We start from the raw sequence: 24,318 nt of genomic DNA on the forward strand, positions 1-24,318 counted from the left end.
CACTGTCCCCTCCCTCGCTCCCCAGCCAGGACACTCAGAGGTGCCAGGACACCCAGGGGTGCCAGGACGGACAGAGTATGTTGGCAGTGCTGCTCCTGTCCCGGTTCTGGCCCCTCCACCCCTGCCCTGCTCCTCCATGCAGTGTCAGCCAGCAGTGACCGAGGACCTCCCGGTTTGCACCACTGGCTTCATGGAGCATGGGAAGGCAGGCAGCAGCAGAGGAAGAGATCAGAACTCAGCCCTGGGGCTGAAAATGCGGCACCTTTGGGTGTCTGAGGGGGATTTTCATCCCTGGTCAGAGCATGGGTGTACAACCCACATGGGGGATGCTGGAGGGGGTTGTTACACCAATGCTGCTGGTGACCAGCAGCCCAAAGCAAGTCCTTTCATCCTCTGAGAAGCGAGTTGGCGTGGTCTGCACACTACAGGGTTCTTCTGCAAGGCTTAGTGCTCGTTTCCCTCCTCCTGCTTTGGCCCCTTGGCTTGGGACTGGCTGTGGTCTCCATGGTGGTGGTGAGCATGGGCGGCAGGTTCATGGTCCCCATTGGGATCTCTGGTGCTCTCACTGCTGACCACATGGTGGTGGTGAGGATGGAGGGGGTTGTGCTGATGGATGGGGGTCTCTGACTCCTTCTGCTCTTGTTCGGGAAGTGGGCTCATGGTTACAGGGACCTCCATGGTACTGTTAGCCTAGGGAAAGTAACAGAAGGGCTGGTGCGGTGTGTGCGAACGCACACACAGCCCCGCCGTGAACCTGCGAACTGGGATGAAAGCAGACCAGCATCTCTCATACAGAAAGCTGTGTGGGCCAGAGCAAAGGCTCTCCAGCCCCAACCCAGGGCACAGGGAGGACTGGAGAGGCTGGAGCACACAGAGCACAAGCCTCTGTACCTACATCACTTGGCTCAAGTTGTCTGTAGTCCAGGGAATTCCTGAGCTAGAAAAAGGACTTCGCATTTAATATTTCTAGATCGATTTTTCTCCTAGGAAGTGACTAATCACCTGCTGAGCCCAGAGCTGTCCTTTTCTTTAGTCTGAGCTTGCCACCTCTGGGGCCACTGCCTGGTCCTTTCTTATTATCGCAACAGCCAGCAACCCTAGTTAGCTTTTCCAGGCCTGGGTTATGACCCCTTTAGTCTGTTCCTTCTCAGCCTGAAAATTCTGACCTATTTAACTGCCCTTATTCCAGAACTTTCATCACCTTCCCTCGCAATCATGGACCAGAGCGGTTGGCAACCCAGAGCCTGTCCCCAATGTGAAGGTAAGTTTGTCTTTTTCCTGATGTGCCATGCTGGAGGAGACAAGGGAGCTCGGCTCCAGCGAGCATTGCTGCTCCTTACCTCCTGGCTGGTGTTGGCGTAGAGGGAGCAGTTGCCGCAGAAGTCCTTGCTGTGGGTGAAGCGGATGGCCGACTCCACGTAGGGGAAGTGGAGGAAGCTGTAGGGCAGCTGGATGTGGAAAGCCAGGCGGCCACACCTGCGGGGAGAAGCCATGGCCCAGCTTGAGGCGGGGGGTCTGGGGTCCCCCCAGCCCAGCCATGGTGGGGAGCTTTGGGAAGCCCATCAAATGCTCTGTAACCCCCCAGAAAAGCCTCAGTCGAGATGGAGGATGCTCACCGGTCGTAGATGAGGAAGTCGTCCTTGTCGCCCCCCAGGACCTGCCAGACGTCGGGCTCCTCCAGCTCTGGCTGGAAGACAGGGACGCCCGGCGGGGCCTGACGCTCCAGCTCCCCGAACATGGCACGGGAGAGTGGTGCCTTCTCGTTGACGATCATGTAGTGGACGTCGACCGTGCCCTGCCGGGCCAGCCTCTCCCGCAGGCCCCCAAGGCTGTGGGGAAGGAGGCGCTGGGAGGGGGGTGCTGGGACCGGGGGGCACCATGCCGTGTCCCCCAAGATGGCGGGGCTGGGTTTGGGGCAGGGGCAGCAGGGCTCACCTGTGGGCCTGCTGCAGGCAGAAGTGTCAGCTGGCCTTCAGCAGGGCCACCACCGTCACCTGCCCTGCCGCCCCCGCCATGGGGCTCAAGCCGTTGACGCTCCATGCCGGCGCCTCCCGGCAGATCCGGCTGCTGTTGGCTGCCCCCTCGGAGGCCAAGGCCAGCCCCAGCCCCAGCCAGGCGGCCAGGGCCAGCACCATCAGCCCCATCCCAGACCCCCGGCCCTGGCAGGGGGAAACGGGGCATTGGTCTCCCCTCTGCCCCGGGGCTCAACCTGGCAGGGTCCTCCCAGACACACTGCAACCCCAAACCACCTCCCCGCACGCCCCTCCGGGGCAGGCAAAGACTGGTGGGCAGTGTCAGACTGGTCCCAGCACAGCACTGGGAGCTGGGGCCCCCACGCCAGGGGGGTGAGGAAAGGGGGGTGAGGCAAGGGGATTGGGGTGCCCAGCTCCCGACAATCGCTGCGCTCTTGCTGCCGGCTTTCGCGGGCACCCACTGCAACAGGCGGGTGCCATGGTGTTCCCTGGCAGAGAGGCACCCCCTCCATGCATCGGGGGATGAAGGTCTCGCCCCCCCCATGGGCTTTCTCCACCTCCCCAACCCCCGAAAACCAGACCCAGCCATGGCCAGGGGTCTGTCTTTGCCCCAGAGGTGGGCAGGGTCGCAGCCTCAGTCATCTGGCCATAGACAGGGAGTCAGTGGGACAGTCGTGGTTTCACCTTCAGGTCACCTTGAGAGTCCTTGATGCCCCACAAAGTGCTTGAGGGGTGCACAGAGCCTTTAATCCCCCTGCCCCTAATGTCTGCCTGAAGCCCCTTCCTCCCACAGACCCCTAACCCTGCCAATCCCAAGATATGCCCCATCCCTCCAGGATCCAGCACATTTAATGTGCAGGGGGAGGACATGGGGCTAGGGGGGACGATTCAGGGAGGGAGCAGGGGACTGTGGGGTCTGGCCAGTGTGGATGTACCCCCAATCCCCAGCCCTCTCCCCCGCGAGAATGAGCCCTCAATACCGCACTTCTACTCACTGCCGTCCTCCGACCAGACCTCGCCCCTGGCCCCAGCGGCTCTCAGCAATGCCCAGCTGGCCCGGGTCTCCCTTTTATCTCCTGTCCACTCCTCCCCGCCCAGGAGGAGGAGAAGAGCCTGGACGGAGCAGGGACTGCACCCCAGCCACCACCGCCTGCCTCAGGGGACAGCAACAAGGCAGGCACTGTCCCCCTCGGTGCCATGCAGCTTCGGGGTCCTGCTGCCGCAGCCCAGCCCAAGCCGCGCTGGGGCAAAGCGGTGCCTGGTGCTGGGCTGGCGCAGAGGGTGCCAGGCGGTGCCATGGGGAAAAGCCGGGCACGGCCACTCAAAACCGTGCCCCGGGCACAAGGGGGCTGGTGGCATTGCTAAGGGCACTGCTTGCACCAAAGGGTTGCAGGACCATGGGGTGACACTGAACTGTGCCACCCATGTACAGGGTCCCCAGGAAGCTGCCAGCACAGCCTCTGTCACCCTGCGGCCAGACAGACAGGTGCCTGCCCCACACCCCTGGGCTGCCGGAGCTCCCTACCCCACGGGCTGCCACCCCAAAGGCCATGCCGTCCTGGCACGTGGTGCCATGGCCACTCTCAGGCTGTGCTTGGCCCCACAGCAAGCCCCCGGCATCTAGTCCTGTGCCTCTCACCCAGCCCCACACTGCGGGGGGGGGCGGGGTGTGTGGCATGAGGAGCTGGTGCTCCCTTGGGAAATCACAGCGCCGGTGGATTCCTCCCGCCAACCAAACAAGAGGAGCTCACCACTTCGGCCGCGCACGGCCATCTCCGCAAATATTTGAGCAGTTTATCGTACCTGGGCTCTGTACAAAAACATGATAAGGCAAGGAAGGGCAGCAGACACAGACACAACGGGGGCAGTGACACGGTCCCAGACACACGAAGAAGGGGAGATTCGTCCGAAAACAGCCGCGAGAAGCAGGGAGAGAGGGGATCGCTGCTGGGGGGCTGGAGGGGCTCAGGGATGTCAGCACGGATGTGGGGCTATGGGTCGGGATTGGGGAGCAGGCGCAGCTGTGTAGGTTCAGCCTGGAGCAGACCCATCCCACGATGCAAGACCCTCCGTAAAGCTGTCACCCCCCCATCCCCGCACTGCTCCCCCCAAGACCCTGCGGGTACCCCGGGCACCGCAAAGCACCCAGCACTGCATGCCCTGCCCCCACGGGATTTGGGCTGGCAGGGAATGACCCAGCAAAGACACGAGCCATTTCATCACCGGTCCCTGGGGACCCTCAGCCTCTGCCTGGCAGCCGGTTCGTCTCCCCGCTTTGCTCATCCCCGAGCCGACGGCCGCGGTGCCTGCGGGTATCAGCCTGGGCAGCTTTTTGCTCTGCCAACACACCCCGGCACCTCCGCGGCCAGCAGAGTCTTTCGGCAGCCGCACGTCGCTGGCATTAAACGTGTCGGAGCAGCTCCCGCGCCGCGCCGGCACAGCCCCACACCCGTGTGCCGGCCCCGTCCTTGCCCGGGACGGCACCCACCGACTCCTCCTGCCGGGGAGGCTTGCAGCCACCCCGCCATCGCCAACCCCCTTCCCCGTCCCGCCATGGCCTGTGGCATGCCGGGGAGGAGCGAACAGAACCGCCTCTCGGGGCCGGCCCCTGCCCCGGCATCCCCTTCGCCCGCAGCCTTGACCCCGGTGAGCCGCAGGCCGAGGGCCAGCCGGGGCCCGGCGGGCCCCCGCGGGCACGGGGGGTGGCAGGGCCGGGGGTGCGGCTGGGGAGGCGGTGGCGGGAGCGGAGCGGGACCGATGCCGACCCCGCAGGGCGCAGCGGGGGGAAGGAGGGCAGGGAGGGAGGGAGCGCCGCGCCCTGCCCATGTGCTCGCTGGGGCAGGGGCCCCAGCAAGGACCCACCCGCCCCGGGCTGGGGTCCCAACGGGGCGCTGAGGTGCCCGGGCGCAGCCTCCCCCCAGCCCGGCGGAGCCCGATGCCCTGCCCGCGCAGGGAGCCCTCGGGGCAAAGCCCGGTTTGGGGGCAGGTGGCAGGGAGTAGCGAAGCAGGGCCCCCCCGCACACCGCAATGCACCGCTGTGGGGTCTGCCCAGGGCAACTGGTGCGTGGCACGGGGTCAGGAAGCCCCAGTGGGATACTCCTGAGAGGTGATGCCGAGCGGGTTTTTGGAGAGATCTTTCCCCCCGCCTCCAGTGGCTTTGCCCACAGCATCCCATTTCACCCTCCGTGCCCCCCTAGGGCAAGGTCACTGCCCCAAGCCTGCGGCAGTGGGGAGCGTGGTAGCTCCACGCTGTCCGTGTTGGGGAGGGGAAGGGCACATCAGCCTGCCGAGACCCTGCTGCTCCCCTCACCCGTGGGGCACCACTGCACAGCTGACAAGCGCTGAGGCAGCACAGGAGCCTTTTAGCTGTAACCAGCACGTTGCTCTGTGTTTACCAGTCCAACCTCCGCGGTCCTGGTACAGGACATCCCCGCACACACAACCCTTGTCCCCATAGCCTTGCTTACACGCCTCCCTCACCCAGCTTCCCCACTTACCTCCCTGCGGCACCCTCGGGAACATATGGCTCCAGCGGGGACCCACTGCAGCCATGGCTCAGGGCTTTCCTCCTCTGCAACCGGCCCCAGGCAAAGGAGTGGCGGGACGGCTCGGCATCCTTGGGCAGCTTTTTGCTGCCGGTCCCAAAGGTGGGTGCCCTTGCACTGTGCATATCAGCTTCTGAGACCCACTTATTTAAAATACACAGATTTAAGGGGTGCAAATCTACATGCGTGTGCATCTGTGCAGGCAAATGCACTCAGGCTCTGTGCAAGGTGGGGGAATGGCTCTTTCCCACAAGCCCCCCCTGACCCCATGCGTCTTCCCCGCAGCCTGCCCAGCCATGGCAGCCTCGCTGAGCCGCCCCTGCTTCATCTCCCTCCACGTGCCCTACAGGCAAGGCTGGGCCCAGGACCTGGCCACCACCTTTCGCTTCCAGCCCGTGGCTGTGCGGGAGACACCACGGGTCCGGCAGCTGGCCCTGCAGCGGGGATCCGCCCTCTTCCTCGTCAATGAGCGCCTGGCACTGGGGCCTGCCGGCGCCTCTTCCCACGATTTCCTCTATGACGTGGACCCCCAGCCCACCTTGGGTACGGCCTCCAACATCTGCTTTGAGGTGGATGATGTGCCAGGGCTCTGTAAGCGGCTGCAGAGCCAGGGATGCTCCTTGCCGGTGCCACCCACTGAGGTGAGGGATCATGGCGGCTCCGTCACCTACGGGGTGGCAAGCTCCATTGTGGGCAACATCAGCCATACCCTTCTGGACCGATCCCGCTACCGGGGACCCTTCCTGCCTGGCTTCCAGCCCATCCAGGGAGCCCCCTCATCCACGGGGGACGGGATTGAGATCACCCACTTCGACCACATCACGTATGTCTGCCCGCCGGGCGGTACCCGGGCAGCCCTGGACTGGTACCAGCGCTGCTTCGGCTTCCGCCGCTTCCTGCTGAACCCACGAGAGAGGCCAGCTGAGGGGTACGTGCTTGGCGGGCAGGGGGTGGGCATGCGGCTCCTCGCACTGCAGGGCGCCCAGGGTGCCCCAGCACACGGCTGCAAGCTCGTCCTCGCCGAGTCCCTCTCGGAGGAGTGCACGAACCAAGTCGACACCTTCCTAGAGCAGCATGGTGGGGCTGGGATCCAGCACGTCGGCCTCCGCACCACCGACATTGTCACCACGACCAGGGCTTTGCAACAGGGGGGTGCACGGTTCTTCACACCCCCCACAGCCTATTACAGCCAGGGGGGCAAAGAGGAGGAGATCCGGGGGGCCGGGCAGGACCCCCAGACACTGGCAGAGCTGGGCATCCTGCTGGACACCGCAGTGCCTGGGGACAAGGGTCGGCCAGGCGCTGATGGCACAGAGAGCCCTTCCCAGGAGTATCTGATGCAGATCTTCACCCATCCCATCTTCTCTGAGGAGACTTTCTTCCTGGAGCTCATTGACCGGAGAGGAGCGCCGGGCTTCGGGGAAGGCAATATACGGGCACTGTGGAAAGCTGTGCAGATCTATATGGACCAGCAGCAGTAGTGGCACCATTCTCAGCTCCTCCTCAGCTGCCCATCCTCTCTGGTCCAGCCCCGGGGCAATACGCTGCTGTAGAGATACCAGGGGTGCCTGCAGCATGGCTCAGGTGGGCAGGGACCACAGGACGTCAACCCAGAGCCAACTCAGCATGGGAGCAGGTTGCTCAGGGTTGGGTCCAGCAGGGCTCTGACCAGTAGCCCAGGCTAGAGGGTGATTTCTCCCCTGCGTGGGTTCCCAGTGATTTATCGACCTCACATGAAGAACTTTCTGCCATAATTTTATCTTAATTTAATGACACTTGTGCCTGCAGCATGGCCAAGGACATTGCTGGCACACCACCACCCCCAGCTGTAGGGGAATGAGGGGCTGCCAGAGGGGAGTGGATAACCCAGGGGCCATGGACATGGCAGCTCATCAGCGGTCACCACCCAGAGCACCGCCAGCCCCTGTGCAGGGCAAGCACCAGCCTCTTCCTTGCCTCAATTAAAGAATTAACTTGCAAGCACTGCTGTGGGTTTTCTTTCTCCTCCCGTTTAAGATCTGCTGCAGGCCAGGTAATGATGAAAGGGCCTTTCCGCTGCTTGAGGCGGGCTGCCCCCAGTCCTGCAGGCCCTACACTAAGGCCACTTGCCCCTCGAGCACCCCCCAGGACCGGCCCCTGTGTCCCTGCCCACCCCAGGACAACCCCTGGTACCCCAGGGAAAAGCCACCCGGGCTGGTGCCTGTGCGAGGGTGCTACTCTGCGTCACAGTCTGGGAACACCACAGCGTGAACACAGCAGGGAAACAGCCTGACAGAAAAAGGGGGCTAAAACCCCTACAAAAAGCCATGGGGACAATTGCTCAGCCCCACAGAGGAGCAGCTCATGGGCAGGAGCTGTGCAGCCCCTGGGGCTGATGCCTGCCCTCACAGGAGAGGTGCTCTGGGTGCCTTATTTGGGGTCACCAGCAGTTAACACTCAGCCAAGGGCTCACGGGTGCATTAACCCAGAAGTCACTGCTGTCCCCAGCTGAGACATACACGTCCCAACAGCCATCCTCATCTTCAACCACAGGCTGCCTAGCACAGCGCAACAGAGGCAGAAAGCCACTTAAAACCCACACACTTTAGGAGATTTATTATTAGAAAGCACATGGCTCAGGTTCAGTAAAAAGTGTATAAAAAGGGCTATTGGAGGCTGGGAAGGGTACGGCGGCATCCACGCTCAATGGCTGGTGGCCAAGAGGCAAGCACAGGCCAGGGAGCGATGCAGCCACAGCCTTCCTGCTGCTGGAGAGAAACCTCTGCTGCTCTGAGTCCACAGTGCCGGAGCGGTGGCTGTACCGGACCAAGGGACCCCAGGAGGGCTCCAGCTGAGCGGGGAGGGCAAGCCTGGCTCTGGGTCATGTCCAGGACCACAGTGGCCACGTTAAGGAGCAGCTCCCACAGAGGAGCTGGTGGGCTCTACAGGGGGGTGGCAGGAGACCGTTTCGGGGCTGCGGGCCGGACACAAAGCAGTATGGGGGACATCACGCCCACACCCAAGGCACAACTCACTGCAGCACAGGTCTCTAGTGGTCTCAGCTGTTAAAGGTGCTGTCACACCAAGGCAGGTGTCTGGAGGAAGGCACGGAGGGAGAGCTGTGTCCCAGGGTGGGTGCTGCTTGTTCCCTGCGGCTTTGCCCCCCTCTTCCGCTTGGAGCCCTTGTGGGAGACACACACTAGGGCTAAGCCAAGCCCCGAGGGCCCCCACGGCCTCCAGGGGTTGCCTCGTACTGGGGACACCCAGGGGCAAAGCCAAAGCTCCGGACGCAGCCCTGCCCCAGGCTGAGGATGCTCCTTGGCCTGACCCCAGAGCCCAGGGAGGCTCCAGCACTGCTCACTGGGGCCTGGCCCACCGCAACGTGGAGCGGGTCCCAGGGCTGCACACCCTCCAGCAATGCCCACCTTGCCAGGGCTGTGCTCCTCCCCACGCTGCTTCTCACGCGCTTTCAGCACCTGAAGGAAGCGCAGGAGAGTTCAGAGATGAACTGCAGCTGGGTCCTGGAGCCAGGACAGCCCACAGAGATTGGGGGGATGCCCAGGACCCCAGGGAGACAGAGGGAAGGGAGGAAAGGCCCGGGTCCCCTCAGTACCTTCTTCATGGCTGCAGACACAGCTGAGGCATGGAACTCCTCCTCTGTCACCCAGCGGGCTGGGGACAAGGCAGGGTCCAGGGTCACGTCCCCATCCAGGGACAGGGAGTAGATCACGTACGTTTGGTGGATGTGAGAGAAGATGTGGATGACCTGTGAGGGGAGGGGAAGACATGGAAAGGGGCTGCAGGTAGACAGCAGGGGATGCGCCGCTTGCTCAGGTGCCTCACAAGTGCCCTGAGCCTGCCAGGGCTCTGAGGAGCAGGGCCAGGCTTGGGAGTGGTGACAGCAGGGAAGGGGGACCCTCTTCCCCCCATGCTACGTCCCCTACAGCTGAGCACAGGCGGCTCATGCCACATCCCTCCGGCTCCAGGCTCACCTCTCCGATGAGCCGCAGGCCTCCGGCCACCACTGGCCACCCTGTCCAGGCCCGCAGGTGATCTGCCAGCGCCTCCCTCTGCTGCTCCTCCTGCAGACCCTGAGCCAGCGGGAGGCTGGGGAACTCCCAGAGCCCAGCCAGGAGACCTGGGGAAGAGGCACAACGGGGACATCAGCCAGCACGAGGCACATCTGGGGACACCGAGTCTCATCACACCCCGCTCCCAGGCTGCTCTGTCCCTCATGAAGGTGGGAAGGGGCCACGCGGTGCCTTCCCCCCGCTCCTGCCCAGCTCTGTTACCCGAGCTGGGTCTCTGCACGATGAGGTACTCCAGGGCCCTGCGGCAGCCCCTCCGCTCCACCACACATGTGGCTGTTCGCGCCGCCCGCGGCTGCTTCTTTGCTGCTTTCCGGGGAAAGTTGGTCACCCCCAGGCTGCTGTCCCACGGCTCTGCAGCTGGGGGGCACAGGGGACAACCCCCAACACCTGCAGACACCAGTGTTAACAGTTGCCATGGGGCCCAGACCCAGAGCCACAACAGGGATCTCCTCAGGCGCTTACCACAGTCCTCAACATCAGGCACTGGGGTGAGTTTTCCAAACAGCTTCTGAGCGGAGAAGGCCAGCTCCTTCTCCACCTGCAAGGAATGGGGACAGGCTCATCCACCAGCCCACCCTGTCCCCATGCATGGTGACCCCTCAGGGCTGGCACCCAGCGAGGATGTAGGACATGATGCCCAGCCAAGAACAGCTTGCAGCACTGGTCTGGGATAGGGATGGCTTGCAAGAAGCTTCAGAGGGGACCCGGGGTGACCTTCTGCTACCCCAGTGGGACAGCTGGCAGCTCCCAGCCACCTGCAGGCAGGGAGGAGACAGATTTTGGGGCCGTACTTACCCTGCGCCACGCTCGGCAGTGCTGCTTCACGGGGCACTCCCTGCACAGCGGGGCCTTGGGCACACACACAGTTGCCCCCAGCTCCATCAGGGCTTGGTTAAAATCCCCTGGGCGGCTCCTGTCTACCAGGGCATTGGCCGTGTCCCTGGGAGAAACGGCAGTGAGCGGCGCGGGGCTCTGCAGGGAGAGGGCCCCGGGACCTCTGCCTGCCTCCTGCCTGCGAGGGGGGATGCCCCTAAGTCAGCAGGGGCAACAGAGATGCTTTCTCCACCACTCCCCGCAGCACCAGCTTCCCAAGAGCTCCTGCACCCCACGCCTCCCTTCCTTTGCAGGCTCAGCTCCCCAGCGATCCTGCCCTCGGCCACCAACAAGCACAGCCACAATGGCTGCACCGCGGAGCGGGGATGGAACATTCCCCTCACCAGAGCCAGTCGATGACAGCTGGGCTGCTGGAATCGGCACCAATGCACCGCAGGCGGCACAGGACCCGGATCACGTTCCCATCCACGACGCCGGTAGCCTGGGACCAGGAGCTGGAGTTACTGCACTGGGAGGCGCCCACGCTCCCGGCAAGGCAGGGAGCTGGGGTGCTCCCAGGACGGAGCGGGGACACACATGAGGCTGACCCGCAGGCCGAGCTGGGCGGTGGGCGAGACGCGCCACAAAGTCGGGGAGAGCCAGAGACAGGCATAGCCCTGGGGAGCTCCCAGCTCGTGACACCCGCCAGCAGGACCCTACCAGGAGCGGTGCTGGGTAGCAGAGAGGGGAGACGTGTCCCCACTGGCCACCGATGCCCAGCTCTCACCTGCCCGTACGAGATGGACGCGATGGCTCCTGCCGTGTATCGGCCCACTCCTGGCAGCAGCTTCTGCAGGTCCTCAGCCGTCCTGGGCATCTGGCCGGCCAGCTCGGACACCACCTGGCAGAGAGGTGGCTGAGGTCAGGGGAGCCGCTGGGGTGCGTGCGTGCAACCCATTTTACCTCTGTAGCCTCGTGCCAGCAGCACACAGCCTCAGCAAGGCAGGACAGACAGGAGCCTGCACCAACCCACGGGCTGCAGAGGGCTTTGGAAATGCCCCCCACACCCCAGCACCAGGGCACCTTCCTTGCTGCCTCCTGCAGACGCCTCCCTCTGGAGTAGTAGCCAAGTCCAGCCCACAGCTCATTCACCTCCTGCTCCAGGAGACACAGCATGGTCTTAGATGAAGAGCCACAAGGGCAGGGAGAGCACCCGGCCCCAACAATGCTTACCTCCAGGGATGCCTGTGCCAGAGCCTGCAGCGTCGGCCACTTCTGTAGTACAGAGGGAAGGGGACAAGTTAGAGACAAGCAGAGCCATGCTCTGCAGCTGGGGATCTGCCACAGGCAGTGGACAGTTTCCAAAAGGGGCTGCCTGTGAGCACAGGACTCCGTAAGGAACAGTCACCTGCATCCAGCGGTTGTAGTAGTCGATCACTGTAGCCACCTGCGTCTGCTGGAGCATGATCTCAGACACCCACACTGCAGGCAGCAGGGCAGGGATCAGAGCAGAGGCACCAATGCCACCCACACCTTGTGCCACGGCCACGTTAGTACTGGCTATGAGCACTGCAGTGGCATCCAACACATGGGACCCCTTCCCACCACCCTCCTTCCCCATATGCTGCCCCACAGGAACTCTCTCAGACCCAAAGTGGCTCCCAGAACCCCCAGAGCCTTGCGAGTGGGGTCAGTGGCTCCCGTAGCCACCCCAGGCAGCTTGTTTCAAGGATGGAGACTGAAGCCACGTTTCCTTGCAAGGCCATATTGCGCATCTATGTCAGGGGTAACAGGCAGTAGGGCACCCCATGCACCCCAGTCCCCACTCCTCACCGGCGTATGCCCGTCTGTCAGCATCTGGCTCAGTTGCTGCCTGGAAGGGGAAGAAGATGGAGTGAGAGGAGCAGGGTAACACAGGACCCCACCGGAGAGGCGACCTGCATATAAAATAAAATTGCTTGTGGTGTGTTTTGAACACTGCGGTAGAATCTACATAAAAATATTTCCCCTCGGGTGCAAAGGTCCCACAGGAGGAGCTGTCCCGGGCCCGAGCCCCTCTGCGTGGGAAGAAGTCACAGGTAAATTTCAATCCCACCGAAGGGCTGTGCAGTTCCCAGCACCTTTCAGACAGACATTGCTGTAAAGCTGACGGCCAGCCCCAGCGCCCCAGCACTGCCTAACCACTTGCTGCCGGGCCGAGCGCAGAGCGGGCAGGAGCTCCAGCACAAACGCTCGGCAGGCTGAAAGCAAATGAATACATGCTCGTTGCTGCAGGATTCAATGGGAGCAGGAACCAAGCAGGTTTAAAAGACAGCCAGGTCAAGTTTACCAGGGAGCAGCGCTCGGGCTGGGAGGCTGCGCTCGAGAAGCGCGGATGCACCCCGTGCCCCGCTCTGTTGTTTGTACCTCGGGCCTGGCCGCGGATCACCTGCCACGGCACTGCCAGGACTAGCTGGGAGCTTGCTCCCCTTTCCAACGTCCATTCCACGCAGCCAGGGACGTGCCACGTAGGGAAAGACACTGCGGTCACCTCACCCACGCCCCCTTAGGGCGGAGAGGCTGCCCCCCCCCCCTTACCAGCGTCCTCCAGGGAAGGTCCCGCTTGCACTTGTCGTACCAAGCCAGCAGGTTCCCGCGCAAGGCCTCGATCTCCGACGGGTCGCTGAAGAGGTGCTGGGCGGGCGGCGGAGCAGGTGCTGGAGCTGGAGCGCCTGCCCGGAGAGCGGCGCGGGGTCAGGGCTCGGTACCGGGGGGAAAAGGGGCGCGGGGCCCCTGCTGCACCCACGGGGCCGGAGGCGGCAGCCCGACAGAGCCGCTGCCGGGTGGACGAGCACCCAGTGCCAGGCCTTACGCGGACGCAGCAAGCACCGGTAGCTGCCCGGGCTGGCGGTCCGCACCCCACGCTCCCCCCATCCCGCCGCTACCGGGCACCTCCGCGGGACGACGCACCCTTCCTGCTCTGTCCCGCGGGCGGGACCGCCCTCCCGTTGTTCCGCCGCAGACTCCTCGCAGCCATAGCCCGCAGTTGGCTCATAGCCGGGCCGGGCCGGGCCGGGCCGGGCCGGGCCGGGCCGGGGACCCGGAGACAGCGCGGCGCCGCGTGAGACTTTCCCGGGAAAATGTTTCCCTTGCAGTGCCCCGCCCCCGCGCGGGGGCAAATCAGAGCGGGCGGCCCCGCCCACCTTCCGCGCGTGAAGCAAGGTGCGGGCCCGCGCCCTTCCGTCCGCATGCCTCCCGGTGGGATGGGGCGGGACCTCATGGCGCGCCGGAGCCAATCAGCGCTCTCCGCACCTTCTCCCGCCGGGCCTAGCGGCTGCAAGAGAAAGACCGCAGCGGGCTGCCGGAGCTAAACGCCTGTGTACTTAACCCCCAAATTTCGGCTGAAAACGGCTTTTGTAAAAGGCGAAAAAAACCCGCCGGCGGCTCACAGGCGCCGGGCCGTCCGTGCGGGCAGGCAGCGCTGGGCGCGGGGGGTGGGCGGGGGGCGATCGGCAGGAGCGGGCAGCCGGCGGCAGCCGCGTCGGCGGAGGTCCCGGGAGAGACGCGGGGCGGCGGCGGCGGCCATGGCGTGGCGGCGGGTGCCCGTGGTGGACGTGCAGAGCGACAACTTCACGGAGCTGTGGCCCTCCATGGTGCTGGCGCTGCGCACCGCCACCTTCGTCGCCGTGGACACGGTGAGGCAGGGCGGGGGGCGGCGGCGGGACGGCGGCGCGGCCGGGCCCGCTGACGGCTCTCTCTCCGCAGGAGCTGAGCGGCCTCGGAGCCAGGAAGTCGCTTCTGAGCCCGTGAGTGCCCCGGTCGTGCCGGGGAAGGGGGGGCGTCTCTCAGCCGGACTTACCGGCTGCGGGTTGCTCCGAGGCGCGTCCGTCCGGTTCCCTTCCCGCCTGCGGGTTTAGCTCTCCCGGGATGGCCGGTGGGAAGGGGCGGGCCCGCGGCCGAGGGTGTCGGGGCTGGAGCCGTCAGCTGCCGTTCTCCTGCCGCCCAGGTGCATCGAAGAGCGGTACAAGGCCGTCTGCAGCGCGGCCAGGAGCCGCTCCGTCCTGTCCCTTGGCGTCGCGTGTTTCAGGCAGCTCCCGGAGAAGGTACGTGCACGGGCCGTGGAGCGGCCGTTTCCTCTGGTTCCTGCCTTCCGAGGGAACAGCAGGCACCGGGACTCCGCTGGGACATGGGACTCAACCCACCCATGCTCCATGGACTTGCTCCTGGCTTTTTTGGCAGCTCCCTGTGATAGGTATCCCTGCATTGCTTTGCCTCTCCCCTTCTGCAGTCTGAGAACACGTACCTCTGCCAGATCTACAACCTGACGCTCCTCTGCATGGAGGATTACGTTGTTGAGCCCCAGTCGGTGCAGTTCCTGGTGCAGCACGGCTTTGACTTCAACAAGCAGTACTCCCAGGGGATCCCTTACCACAAGGGCAATGACAAGGTACAAAATGACTCTTTTGGGCACCTTAGCTTGTTCTGCTCCAAGCTGCTGGGGAGGTTGCTGGCTGCACCTGGTCCTGGGCGCCTTACACACCTGCTGAGTGAAAACAGGCTCACGCTGGGGTTTTGAGTGCAGCCATTATCTCTCCCTGCTGTTTTATATCCAGCTTGTCACTTGTTGCAGTTGGTTTTCCAAATATTTGGGCCTCTGTTCAGAGCAAGAAATGGCTGTAGGCAGCAACTCTGCCACAGCAGGTTCTGAGGACTTCCCAGGGTGATGGCAAGTCAGGGTGCTAAGGCTTGTTGACTAATTATTCTTCTTGCAGGGCAATGAGAACCAGAGCCAGAGTGTTCGGACTTTTTTTTTGGAGCTCATACGAGCGAAGAAGCCTCTCATTCTCCATAATGGCCTGATCGATCTGGTCTTCTTGTACCAGTGCTTCTATGCGCACCTACCAGACAACCTCGGCACCTTCACCGCTGACCTGTCGGAAATGTTTCCAGCAGGAATATATGACACCAAATATGCTTCCGAGTTTGAGACTCGCTTTGTAGCATCCTATTTGGAGTATGCTTACAAGAAGTGGTGAGCAGTGCTTTGGTGTTTAAAGCATACGGGAGGAAAGGCAAAGGGAGTGTCAGTGCTTCGTTTGCTTTTCCAGGCAAAGGGGTTGGCTCTTTGTATTATCCCAATGAGCAAAGAAGGGTGCTCTATTTGGGTGGCTCTGCCCCATGCTCTTCTGCTTTCTAGGACAGGTGCCGAGTGCATAGGGGTGCATTTTGTAACACACCTTATCTGTTCGTTGGGCAGCTGCTGAAAGAGGACTTCTGTCTTCTGCTGGCAGCAGTTTTGACCATAGAGTGACGTGACCTAACGAAAAACTAATTGATTCACTGCATGACCCTGGCCCAGCAGCACCACAGGGCCACAGCAGGAGCAGACGCAGAGAGAGACACTTAAAACTCAGCTAGAGAGCAAGTGAAAACACGGCCCTGCCAGCAGGCTCTGCTAGTTGTAACTCAGTTTTGTGAAGGATGGTGCAGTTAAAGGGTGGGTGAAAGGGTGGGTGCTCCCTGCACCTCGTGGCGCTGACCCGCTCTGTCACACATCCTGCATACGACACTCTCGTGTGGCCAGCTACGACTCCCATCGCTTTCCTTCCAAGCAAAGGTCGTGCTCTTGTTCCAGGGTGTTCTGTCTTGCTTCCTGCCCCCAGCTCCTCACGGATATCTTCCAGGCAGACACATGTTAGAAGCAGAGATGCCTGTCCACTTCACATGTCAGTCTGTCCCCTGGTTCTGTGCTCCCCCACATCTAAACAAGCCCCTGGTAGTGATACAGCCCCTTGAATCTCCGTTAAACTGAAGTCACACTCTGTGCAGAGGAAAAATGGTATTTTTAGTGACTGTTTTACATCAGGAAATGCCATTTTGACAGGTCTGAAAACATTCAGGATGGCTGTTCTCAAACAAGAGAATGCTTTGGTTTGACAAGATAATACTTTTTAAGCTGACCTCTTAAATGTTTTAACTCACAATTCTAGTAACATGGAACCTTCCAAAGGTTTTGGGCCTTTGGGACTTTTTTGTTGTGTCAAAACAGTTCTCTCATGAGGTAGAAAATGTTTCCTTGTTGTCCACATTGTCCAGGTTTGACCTGTCTGGCTAGTGGCTGCTGGATACTCTACATAGTACCTCCTTTTGGGGCATTTCTTCTTTGTCCATTAACATTATTAGGATTAACACATATCTTAGTGCCCTTAATATTTAAGACCAAGCTATGTGTCCCCTTTTCCCATAGCTTCACCAGAGACACTGTTGGTCCTTGCCTGTATGTTGGCATAAAAGAAACCAACCTTTAATCAGCACAGAAGTAACTATCTACTAAAGCTGTTCTCCTGGGACTGGGTTTCTTTCCAGCAGGGGCTAGAGCTCAAGAGCAGGAAGCTAGTGGAGTTGAGCCTTGGTGGAGAGCAGCATGTTTGCACCAGCTCCACGCTGTGGTACCTTCAGTGAGTTAACCGCAGTAACAGTATACTCCCGTTTTTTGTTCCAGCAAGCGAGAGAACGGGAAGCTGAAGGACGCCAGCAGCCAGCACCTCGCTGTTGAGTTCTACAACTACCCTGCCAACATGTCCCATTACATCGACTATCGCCACTGCTCTCTGGAAGAAGAAAGCCACAATGTGGGAGGGGGAAATAAGGTGTCTGTCTGTGAGAAATTTTCGGTAAGTAACATGAATCCCTGCTTCCTTCCTGGCTCCATGGGATGAGCCGCCTGTGACCAGAGCAGGAAGTGGTAGGAAAGCACCTGGGAACTTCCTCTTGCTTGCTTCACAATACAAGGAATATTTTCAAGCTTCAGGTGGCTTCATGGTGGAAAGGGCAATAGCATGCCCTGTTTGGAAGTAGTGAATTCTGCAGGTTACATGACACAGTACGATTCAGAAGGAGCTTATATGGCCCTGAAAAGTGGGATGGTATGAGTTAACAGTGCCCGTTGTTGTCTTGGGAGGGCTCTAAGTTCTAAATTAGTTTGGCTTGTCCTCTTGAGCAAGAAATGCCATCTCTTCCCTTGCCTGTATCTTGGCAGCTTCTGGGACTGTAGTACAGTGGGATTCACAGCATCTCAAGTTCTGGTGCTGCTACAGCAGTAAACAGAGTCCATCTGATCAGATCATACCTGGTTTCAGATGCTTCAGGGGGAAAAGGAGCTCTTCCAGATGCTGCACGTTACTGTTGCAGAGCAACATAGGCTGGGGACAGAAACTTCCAGAAGATTCTCATCCAACCACCAACTCAATATTCCTTAGAGCCTTGTTTGGTGAATTTTGAAAACCTCTAAGGACAGAAATTACAAAAGCCCTCCAGGCCTGTTCCAGTGCTTGACCACTCATTGTGAAGATGCTTCCCAATAAATCTAGTCAGAGTTTTCCCTGACTGTCACCATTTCATCTTTCCCTATGCTCCCCTCAGAACGGTTTAGCTTCATCTTCTCTATAACCTCTGCTTTAGGGAGCTGCAGACAGCAGCTAGATACCCCATCCCCTTAGCCTTGTCTTCTCCAGGTGGAACAAACCCACCTTCCTTGGCCTCTCCTCATATGTTGTGTGCTGCATCTTGACAGCTCCCTGGCGCACCCGCTGCAGTTTGTCAATGCCTTTCTTGTGCGTTGTGGCGCTGTAACTTGACACAGTGGCCCCGATGATACAGCCTGACAGGCCCTCAGTAGAGGGGAATAATCAGCTCTGCTCCATGTTACAGTGATAACCTGCTCTAACCAGGAGGCTGGTGGCTACAGAATTCTCTCTTTCTCCCTAGGCCTATGGCTGGTGTCCAAAAGGAGTGAAGTGTCCACAGTCTCATAACATCGACCTCATAATTGATGAGGACGACAAACTCTGGGAGGAGAAGCGGAAGAAACGAAAGCACAAATGGAAGCGTCGGAAGAACACAGAAGAGCCTGCAAAGGTGTTTGAACAGGAAAGCACAGGGAAAGAAATGGAGCTAGCTCAGAATGGGGAGGAGGGACCACCACAAAAACAGAGCTGCTATGGGCCTGCAGCTGCTACAGAACTGGCAGAGATCACACCCAACAGTGAGGACAGGACACTGGAGGAGAACTCCATGGACACGGAACCAGAGGTCAGCTCAGTCACCACCACACAACAGGAAGAGGATCTGGGGAGCACTGAAGGAACTGCTGCCCAGGTAGCAGCTGCTGTGAGTCCTTCTGGCAAGGGGAATGCCTCTGACAGTGATCAAGTGGAGGAGAAGTCAGAGGTTCCTGCTGGGGTGGGCTCAGCCAATCACTCAGACATCCCTGAGACTGAAGCAGTACATGCTGCAGAAAAGGAAAAGGAAACCCACAGCCCACCTTCACAGGGGGGCACACACCGAGCTGGCTTTGATGCATTCATGACGGGCTATATCATGGCTTATGTCTGGATGCTCAAGAAAGGAAAAAACACAGACACGGGTACAGGGCCTTGGTTGCGAGACTGCCACAATAAACTGTACCTCAGTGGGAAATCGGTGCCACTTCAAATAGTGAAGAGCTTGTTTTCTAAATCTTCCAAAGCGCACAGTCAGAAGATGAAGTTGGCCTGGGCCAGTGGATAGAGCTAGAGGGCTCCTCACTGAACCAGGCTCTTTTTTTTTTTTTCCTTCCCCCCCCTCAAGTTTTGAAGATCTTTATTCCCTTAAGAGTTGACTGTAAAGGGAGCAAGCTTCCTACTTTTTTGTTTTAACTTCTGACTGATTAAACTGCTTTCAACTGGAGTTGCTCCTGTTGTTCCTTAGTGGCATGCTGGGCTGTGAAGGTAGGGATAAGGCTGGAGAAGAGGGAGGAAAAGCGTACCTCTCCAACTGCACCCAGGGCTGTAAGTTTCACTTTCGTGCTCTGCATTCAAAGTGGGTTTTGAAAAAACAACCTAGGGTCACCTTTCTGGAAACACCATGTGCTGTCTACTTTAGCATGGGCTTCACTTCTTGCAGAAGATGAAGAGGATAATTGTGTGATAACAAGAAGAGCCAGGGGCCAGAGCTTCCCACTTAAACTTCTTAGCATGTTAGAGCCCCAGATTGTGCCTTTATCCTTACTGCACCTACAGCCGTACTACACACTGCCACTCAACCTAGTGGCTTAGGGTGGGATAGACCTTTCCAAAAGGAGCATGTGCTGAAGGTCAAAGTCCTCCTACAAAAACAGATCTGAAAGCCCCAAGCTCTTGACCCATACAACCAGCTTCATAGGAAATGCTATAAATAGTCACTGGAGGAAGATGCAATGCTTCTGCCAGACACCAGAGGAAAGCAGGCTAGCTCTTCAGGCGAAGCATACATTTTTATGAATGTTTAGTCAGGTGTTGCTGCTTTCAGTCACTGCTGGTAGGGTCACTCTCTATAACTGTCACAGTTATTTCCTGTCTTTCTAAGGAAGTCAGGAAGGAAAAAAGTGGTGTGTGTGTTTTTTTTTTAAAGAGACACTGATAATGGTTGGTTTGGAACATGCAGCTGGGAGAGCTATCCCACTTCATAGTTGTACTTTACCTTAATCTTGGTTACAGCATACGCAGATGAGACCTTTGCTCCAATAGGAGAGAGTGGCAGGAGAAAGCTTCCCCCCAAATGGGCCAGCTGATTCTAGTGCAGGGTAACTGCATGCAGAACCAAGCCACAGCAGGTCTTCAAACTTCTCCTAAGTAAGGGGAGATGGAGTGGGACTTAAAGCCAGATGTGGTCTTCAAACTCCACTGCTTCCTGTGCTACTGAAGCTATGCTGTAGGGCTAGAAGAAAGCAGCCACAATGGCAAGCTCCCTGCAGCTTGTCTCGTAGGTCACAAGCTACTGCCTAGTCTTCAGAGCACTATAAGGCAGAGCAGAAAAAAAAAAGTCCTTGAGTCTCATGGATTTAATAGTGTAACACTTCAGTAAGATTCAGGAGAGAAGTAACACTGAATTAGGATGACATTCTCCCCGTTTATAATTCAGCACTGAGTAATAGTGAATACAATCTCGAGCCAGGTATTAATGTCATCCATAGCTTAAGAAAGCATTTGAGCCAGCTTTTTTAACCTAGAGTTGCCCTCAATCACAAGACTCAGGCCTTGATTTTATTTTTATTTTGAAAGCAAGTTGGGAAAGTTTACAAAACCTGACCAAGAAAAAATTATGAAAATATTTAAGTGGATTCATCTTTGGTTACTTCTTATTGCAGTTCCAATAAAACATACACCATTTCTATAGTTCAAAAAAGTCAGAAGATCAATCAACATAAAAACAAGATGCGCTTTCTTTACATATTCATAAATATCCACAATATTAGAAAAGTTGTTTTGCAAAGATTTTTTTTCTGGCAGTGTTAACTTACTATTATACACAGGCTACAAACTTCTTCCTAAGCCTTTAATTACAAGTTGAGCTATTTACAGACTGCAAAATATTAAGACGTAAAACTCCTTCATAAATACGAAAATAGATCATCTTGCAAAGATCTTTATACTTAATCAAATATCTGGCTGCCCCTCCTCCCAAAAAAAAGGTTACTTGTTTTGCATAGAAATGTAGTGACATGCAATATAAACAATAGCATTAAGTGCAAACAGGAATTATTCAAGTGTCTTTAGTTGTACTGGCAAAAAATACCAATGTTCTGTTACACGTAATACATCGATGCCTCTCCAACAAGTACAATTCTACTATAGCCCCTTGTCTGCACTGCTTTTGAGGGGCAGCAATTCACATGCATTCGCTTAACTGCATTTTATCAACCTGCAACCACAACAATAGCTTATAACAGACATTTAAATGAATTCAACATAGAAAGATATAAAGTGAATTAAAAACATCTTTGATCTCTTCAGGGAACCTAGCAGTGTGTAGAAAGTGTTTTAAAAGAGCAAGAACTGCTCCTGTAAGAAAGTCAAAAATCATGATAAAATCCAATCACAATAAAACTTTGTCACATCACTATAAACGATACGAACCACGTGTTCGTATTCATGTTCAACAGTAGCTGTCAGAAAATGGCCCCCAGTAGAAAAGCACCCTCAGGTAGGCAGAAAACCTAGGAGCATTTACTAGGTGCAACCTAGATCCGGCTTAACACAACCAAAAGGATGAGACTGAGTGAGTGCCAGCTGCATCCAGACCCTTGGAAACACCAGGTTTTAGCAAGCACTTAGCTATTTTAAAATGGCCTTTTACTCCAGTTTCATACGCATGCCTCTTTTCACATGCAGACCACAAATCCAGGAAAGGCCTGAGCTGCAATTCCTTGGCATTTCTCTTTCTGACACCTCCACCTCAGGACAAAGAGCTAGAAAACTTGATAGATGTGCCCTATGCATGTCAGCTGGCTGTGCTTAGAGTAGACATTGAAGAAAATGAAATTTTAGCCACGCTGCTTTGTAAGAGAGCTGTTCAGAGCAAGGAAACATTTTAAAAGACAGTGGTGTAAGAAAACGGATGAGGTCACTGTAATGGTGCCACAGGTACCCCAAGCCTGACTGCACAGGCTTTGCAGTCAGTGTCAGAGAGGGCAACAGGCTTCGTGATAGGTGTCAGCGCTGACAACCAGGGCTAATGCAAGCCACAGAGCAGCCAGAGGCATGCGTGTGCTCTCTGATGAGGCTGCAGGCAGTTGTAGCATGCCGGACAGCTTTGCAGTCTGGTGATCCAGAAGTAAACTATTTCTTATTATTGCTTGTTTTTCTGAAGTCACACACCTAAATGCATCTTGTGACAACAGAAGCTGGTGCTGATGGTTTCCCTCCTGAAAGATTACAGTTCTATAAAAGACAAAAAGAGAGGAAAAAAAAAAAGATGGGGCAAAAAAAAAAAAAAAAGCAGGCACCAGGCAAGTAACTAGCTGGCAATTGAGTTCTGCTGTTTCCCTGTCCTCAAAGGAAATTGCACACACACAGTGCCAGCGATACGAGCTGCTCTGCACTCTGCAGACGGGATTCCTAAGACACTACTCTACAGATTGGCACCTTCAAGAGGCAGAGAGGTGTGGGTCAAAAGGGGTGAGCTTGGTAAGAACAGGCCCTTTCTCTTTCAAACTGCTAACAGCTGCCTAATCTGGCATGGCCTGTGCTAAGTACCTCAGCAACACTGGGTTTCACATTTAATTCTTTGCAGCCACCGCAAAGACATAACGGCTGCTCAGGTTAACACATATTTCACACGAGGAAGTCATAACTCACAAAATAGTTACCTACACCTCTGGAAAGATAAGCATCTCATCCAAGAAAGAAAAAATCCTCCTTCATCCTTTCTTTGAGATAGGAAAAGAGTAGGAATAGTCTTGCTTCCATCAGAGTAGCTTACATTTACCATCCTTACAAGACAGCAGGAAGAGAGGGTAACAGGCTACCTGGGTGAAATTCTGGTCTCCACTGCATCACCATCTGCTCAGCAGGCATACAATGAATATCTCAGTTAGGAATGATAATATAGGTTTCAAAAAAAAAAAAAATTAAAAATCCCATGTTGTTGGGACAACTATAGTGGAAAAGCGCAGGATGTTCATCAGAAAAAGCACAGGACATCACAGAACAAGCTTTCCTGTACATCACATCCCAGAGTGGGGGTCTCTTGCTGCTGATTTCTGCAAGCAGTACTAAAGCTCATGCAGCTGCTTTTTTCACCTGTACCTACTGGCAGAGGGAAGAAAAAAAAAGAAAAAAGATCATCCTATTCAGTGACAGGAGAAACCAACAGCTTCTTTCCATAGAAGAAAAAAAAATTGATTTGGGACAAGCTAATTTTCTTCACTTTGACAATTCAAAGCCTTTCTGAGAGTCTACTGTCTATCCTCTCCAAGAGCACTTGTGTGGTTGCAACACTGTTGGCAACTTCCCCTGAGCAGGGGATTCCTGTCCTCCATCAAGCAGTCTGGTTTTAAATAAGGAGCCATCATTACTGCAGTGATGTCAATGACATGGGATGTCATACCAGAGAGGGAGGTGAATGTGACCCTTCTAGCTTAGTGGTAATAGTCAACTGTGATGTAGATACTGTATTTAACTATTCTGCAGAAACAGATCATGATGTCCATTCAGCTCTTCAGAGGTAAGCGCCCCACACCCCGCAAAAGCTCAGTAGAACTGGTACTTTCACTGGAAGTTTACCCAGAAGCCCAGAAATTACAATGCCTGGCACATGGCTCTCCTCTTGTGCCCTGGGCAAATCTTCCTCCACACTGGGGTGGAGGTACATGAAGAGCTGTGCAAGGAGTAGAGCGGTGCTTACCACATACCACTTCCCTGCACTAATGTATTACACATCATTACCAAATCCCAAGGGAAAATGAAACACCAGGGAACAGATTCTTCTTGTTAATTGCAAAGTATTTGTCATGTGACTCAGCCTGCAGATTGCGACCAGCATGCCAGGTTTTGGTTTTGCTGGTTTTGAAGGAAGAGCTTGTTTAATGCTGCAACAGCATTCACAGCAGCTCTGGGACCAGAGAGCATTCCTATCTGCTCAACATAGCTCTGAAAGATCTCTGTGCCTCTTTCTAAAACAGAGGCTCCAACTCACGTGCACTGCTGCAGAATGTTAATGCAAAATCTGCAGTAGTTTAGAGCAGCTGGTCAGTCAGAGGAAGCGGGAAAACCTAAGCGTCACTCTTTCTACCCAACATGGAGCTTAAGGCCTTGAGATGCTCCAAGCTGGAATCCAGGTCAAACTGTTTACACGGTGCCTGCTCTGGCTGCTGCCTCTTGGAAGGACTGTGGGGCCTACATGGCCATTCTGGCTGGAGTAGTTCACCTTCCTAATGCAAATCAGGGAAAGGAATAAGCACAGTTTGAAATAAAGTTAAAATAATCAGTCTCTTCAGAAGCTGTCTGCAGCTACCTGTTTGACAGCCAGTTTCTACCATCTGCCGCGTCTCTTTCAGATGTGAAGCCCACAACTATAAACACAGTTTAAGCGACTGGGAACAACTTTCCCTCGAGGACATGTTCAATTTGAGCCCTCTCT

The 24,318-nt window shown here is 56.9% G+C and overlaps 4 protein-coding genes across 4 annotated transcripts; 2 read left to right on the forward strand and 2 right to left on the reverse strand.

Annotated features, from left to right (window-relative positions):
• Positions 1–444: 444 nt before the first annotated feature.
• Positions 445–2,240, reverse strand: LOC309407523 (selenoprotein Pb-like; the record flags this gene model as incomplete). Its single annotated transcript, XM_082003069.1, has 4 exons — positions 1,936–2,240; positions 1,617–1,829; positions 1,341–1,476; positions 445–690 (listed from the first exon to the last, which is right to left on the reverse strand). Exons 1-4 carry the CDS (start codon positions 2,142–2,144, stop codon positions 445–447), a joined length of 804 nt encoding a protein of 267 aa, XP_081859195.1. The 5' UTR covers positions 2,145–2,240.
• Positions 2,241–5,808: 3,568 nt separating this feature from the next.
• On the forward strand, positions 5,809–6,999 carry HPDL (4-hydroxyphenylpyruvate dioxygenase like; the record flags this gene model as incomplete). Its single annotated transcript, XM_082002631.1, has 1 exon — positions 5,809–6,999. The coding sequence occupies exon 1, from the start codon at positions 5,815–5,817 to the stop codon at positions 6,997–6,999; it is 1,185 nt and encodes a 394-aa protein (XP_081858757.1). The 5' UTR covers positions 5,809–5,814.
• A 1,575-nt stretch (positions 7,000–8,574) lies between these two features.
• Positions 8,575–13,435, reverse strand: MUTYH (mutY DNA glycosylase; the record flags this gene model as incomplete). Its single annotated transcript, XM_082003070.1, is given in 16 exon segments — positions 8,575–8,679; positions 8,923–8,973; positions 9,111–9,263; positions 9,490–9,635; positions 9,790–9,975; positions 10,051–10,126; positions 10,384–10,528; positions 10,806–10,903; positions 11,189–11,302; positions 11,485–11,556; positions 11,635–11,758; positions 11,760–11,776; positions 11,849–11,883; positions 12,235–12,274; positions 12,979–13,112; positions 13,333–13,435. Coding segments are annotated over 16 exon segments (1,599 nt in total).
• A 529-nt stretch (positions 13,436–13,964) lies between these two features.
• TOE1 (target of EGR1, exonuclease) lies at positions 13,965–19,365 on the forward strand (the record flags this gene model as incomplete). Its single annotated transcript, XM_082002851.1, has 7 exons — positions 13,965–14,075; positions 14,146–14,186; positions 14,387–14,483; positions 14,669–14,827; positions 15,153–15,412; positions 16,883–17,054; positions 18,148–19,365. 7 exons carry the CDS (start codon positions 13,965–13,967, stop codon positions 18,946–18,948), a joined length of 1,641 nt encoding a protein of 546 aa, XP_081858977.1. The 3' UTR covers positions 18,949–19,365.
• Positions 19,366–24,318: the final 4,953 nt, after the last annotated feature.

This window comes from Phaethon aethereus, assembly GCF_964289735.1.
Source record: "Phaethon aethereus genome assembly, chromosome: 8".
NCBI lineage: Eukaryota > Metazoa > Chordata > Aves > Phaethontiformes > Phaethontidae > Phaethon > Phaethon aethereus.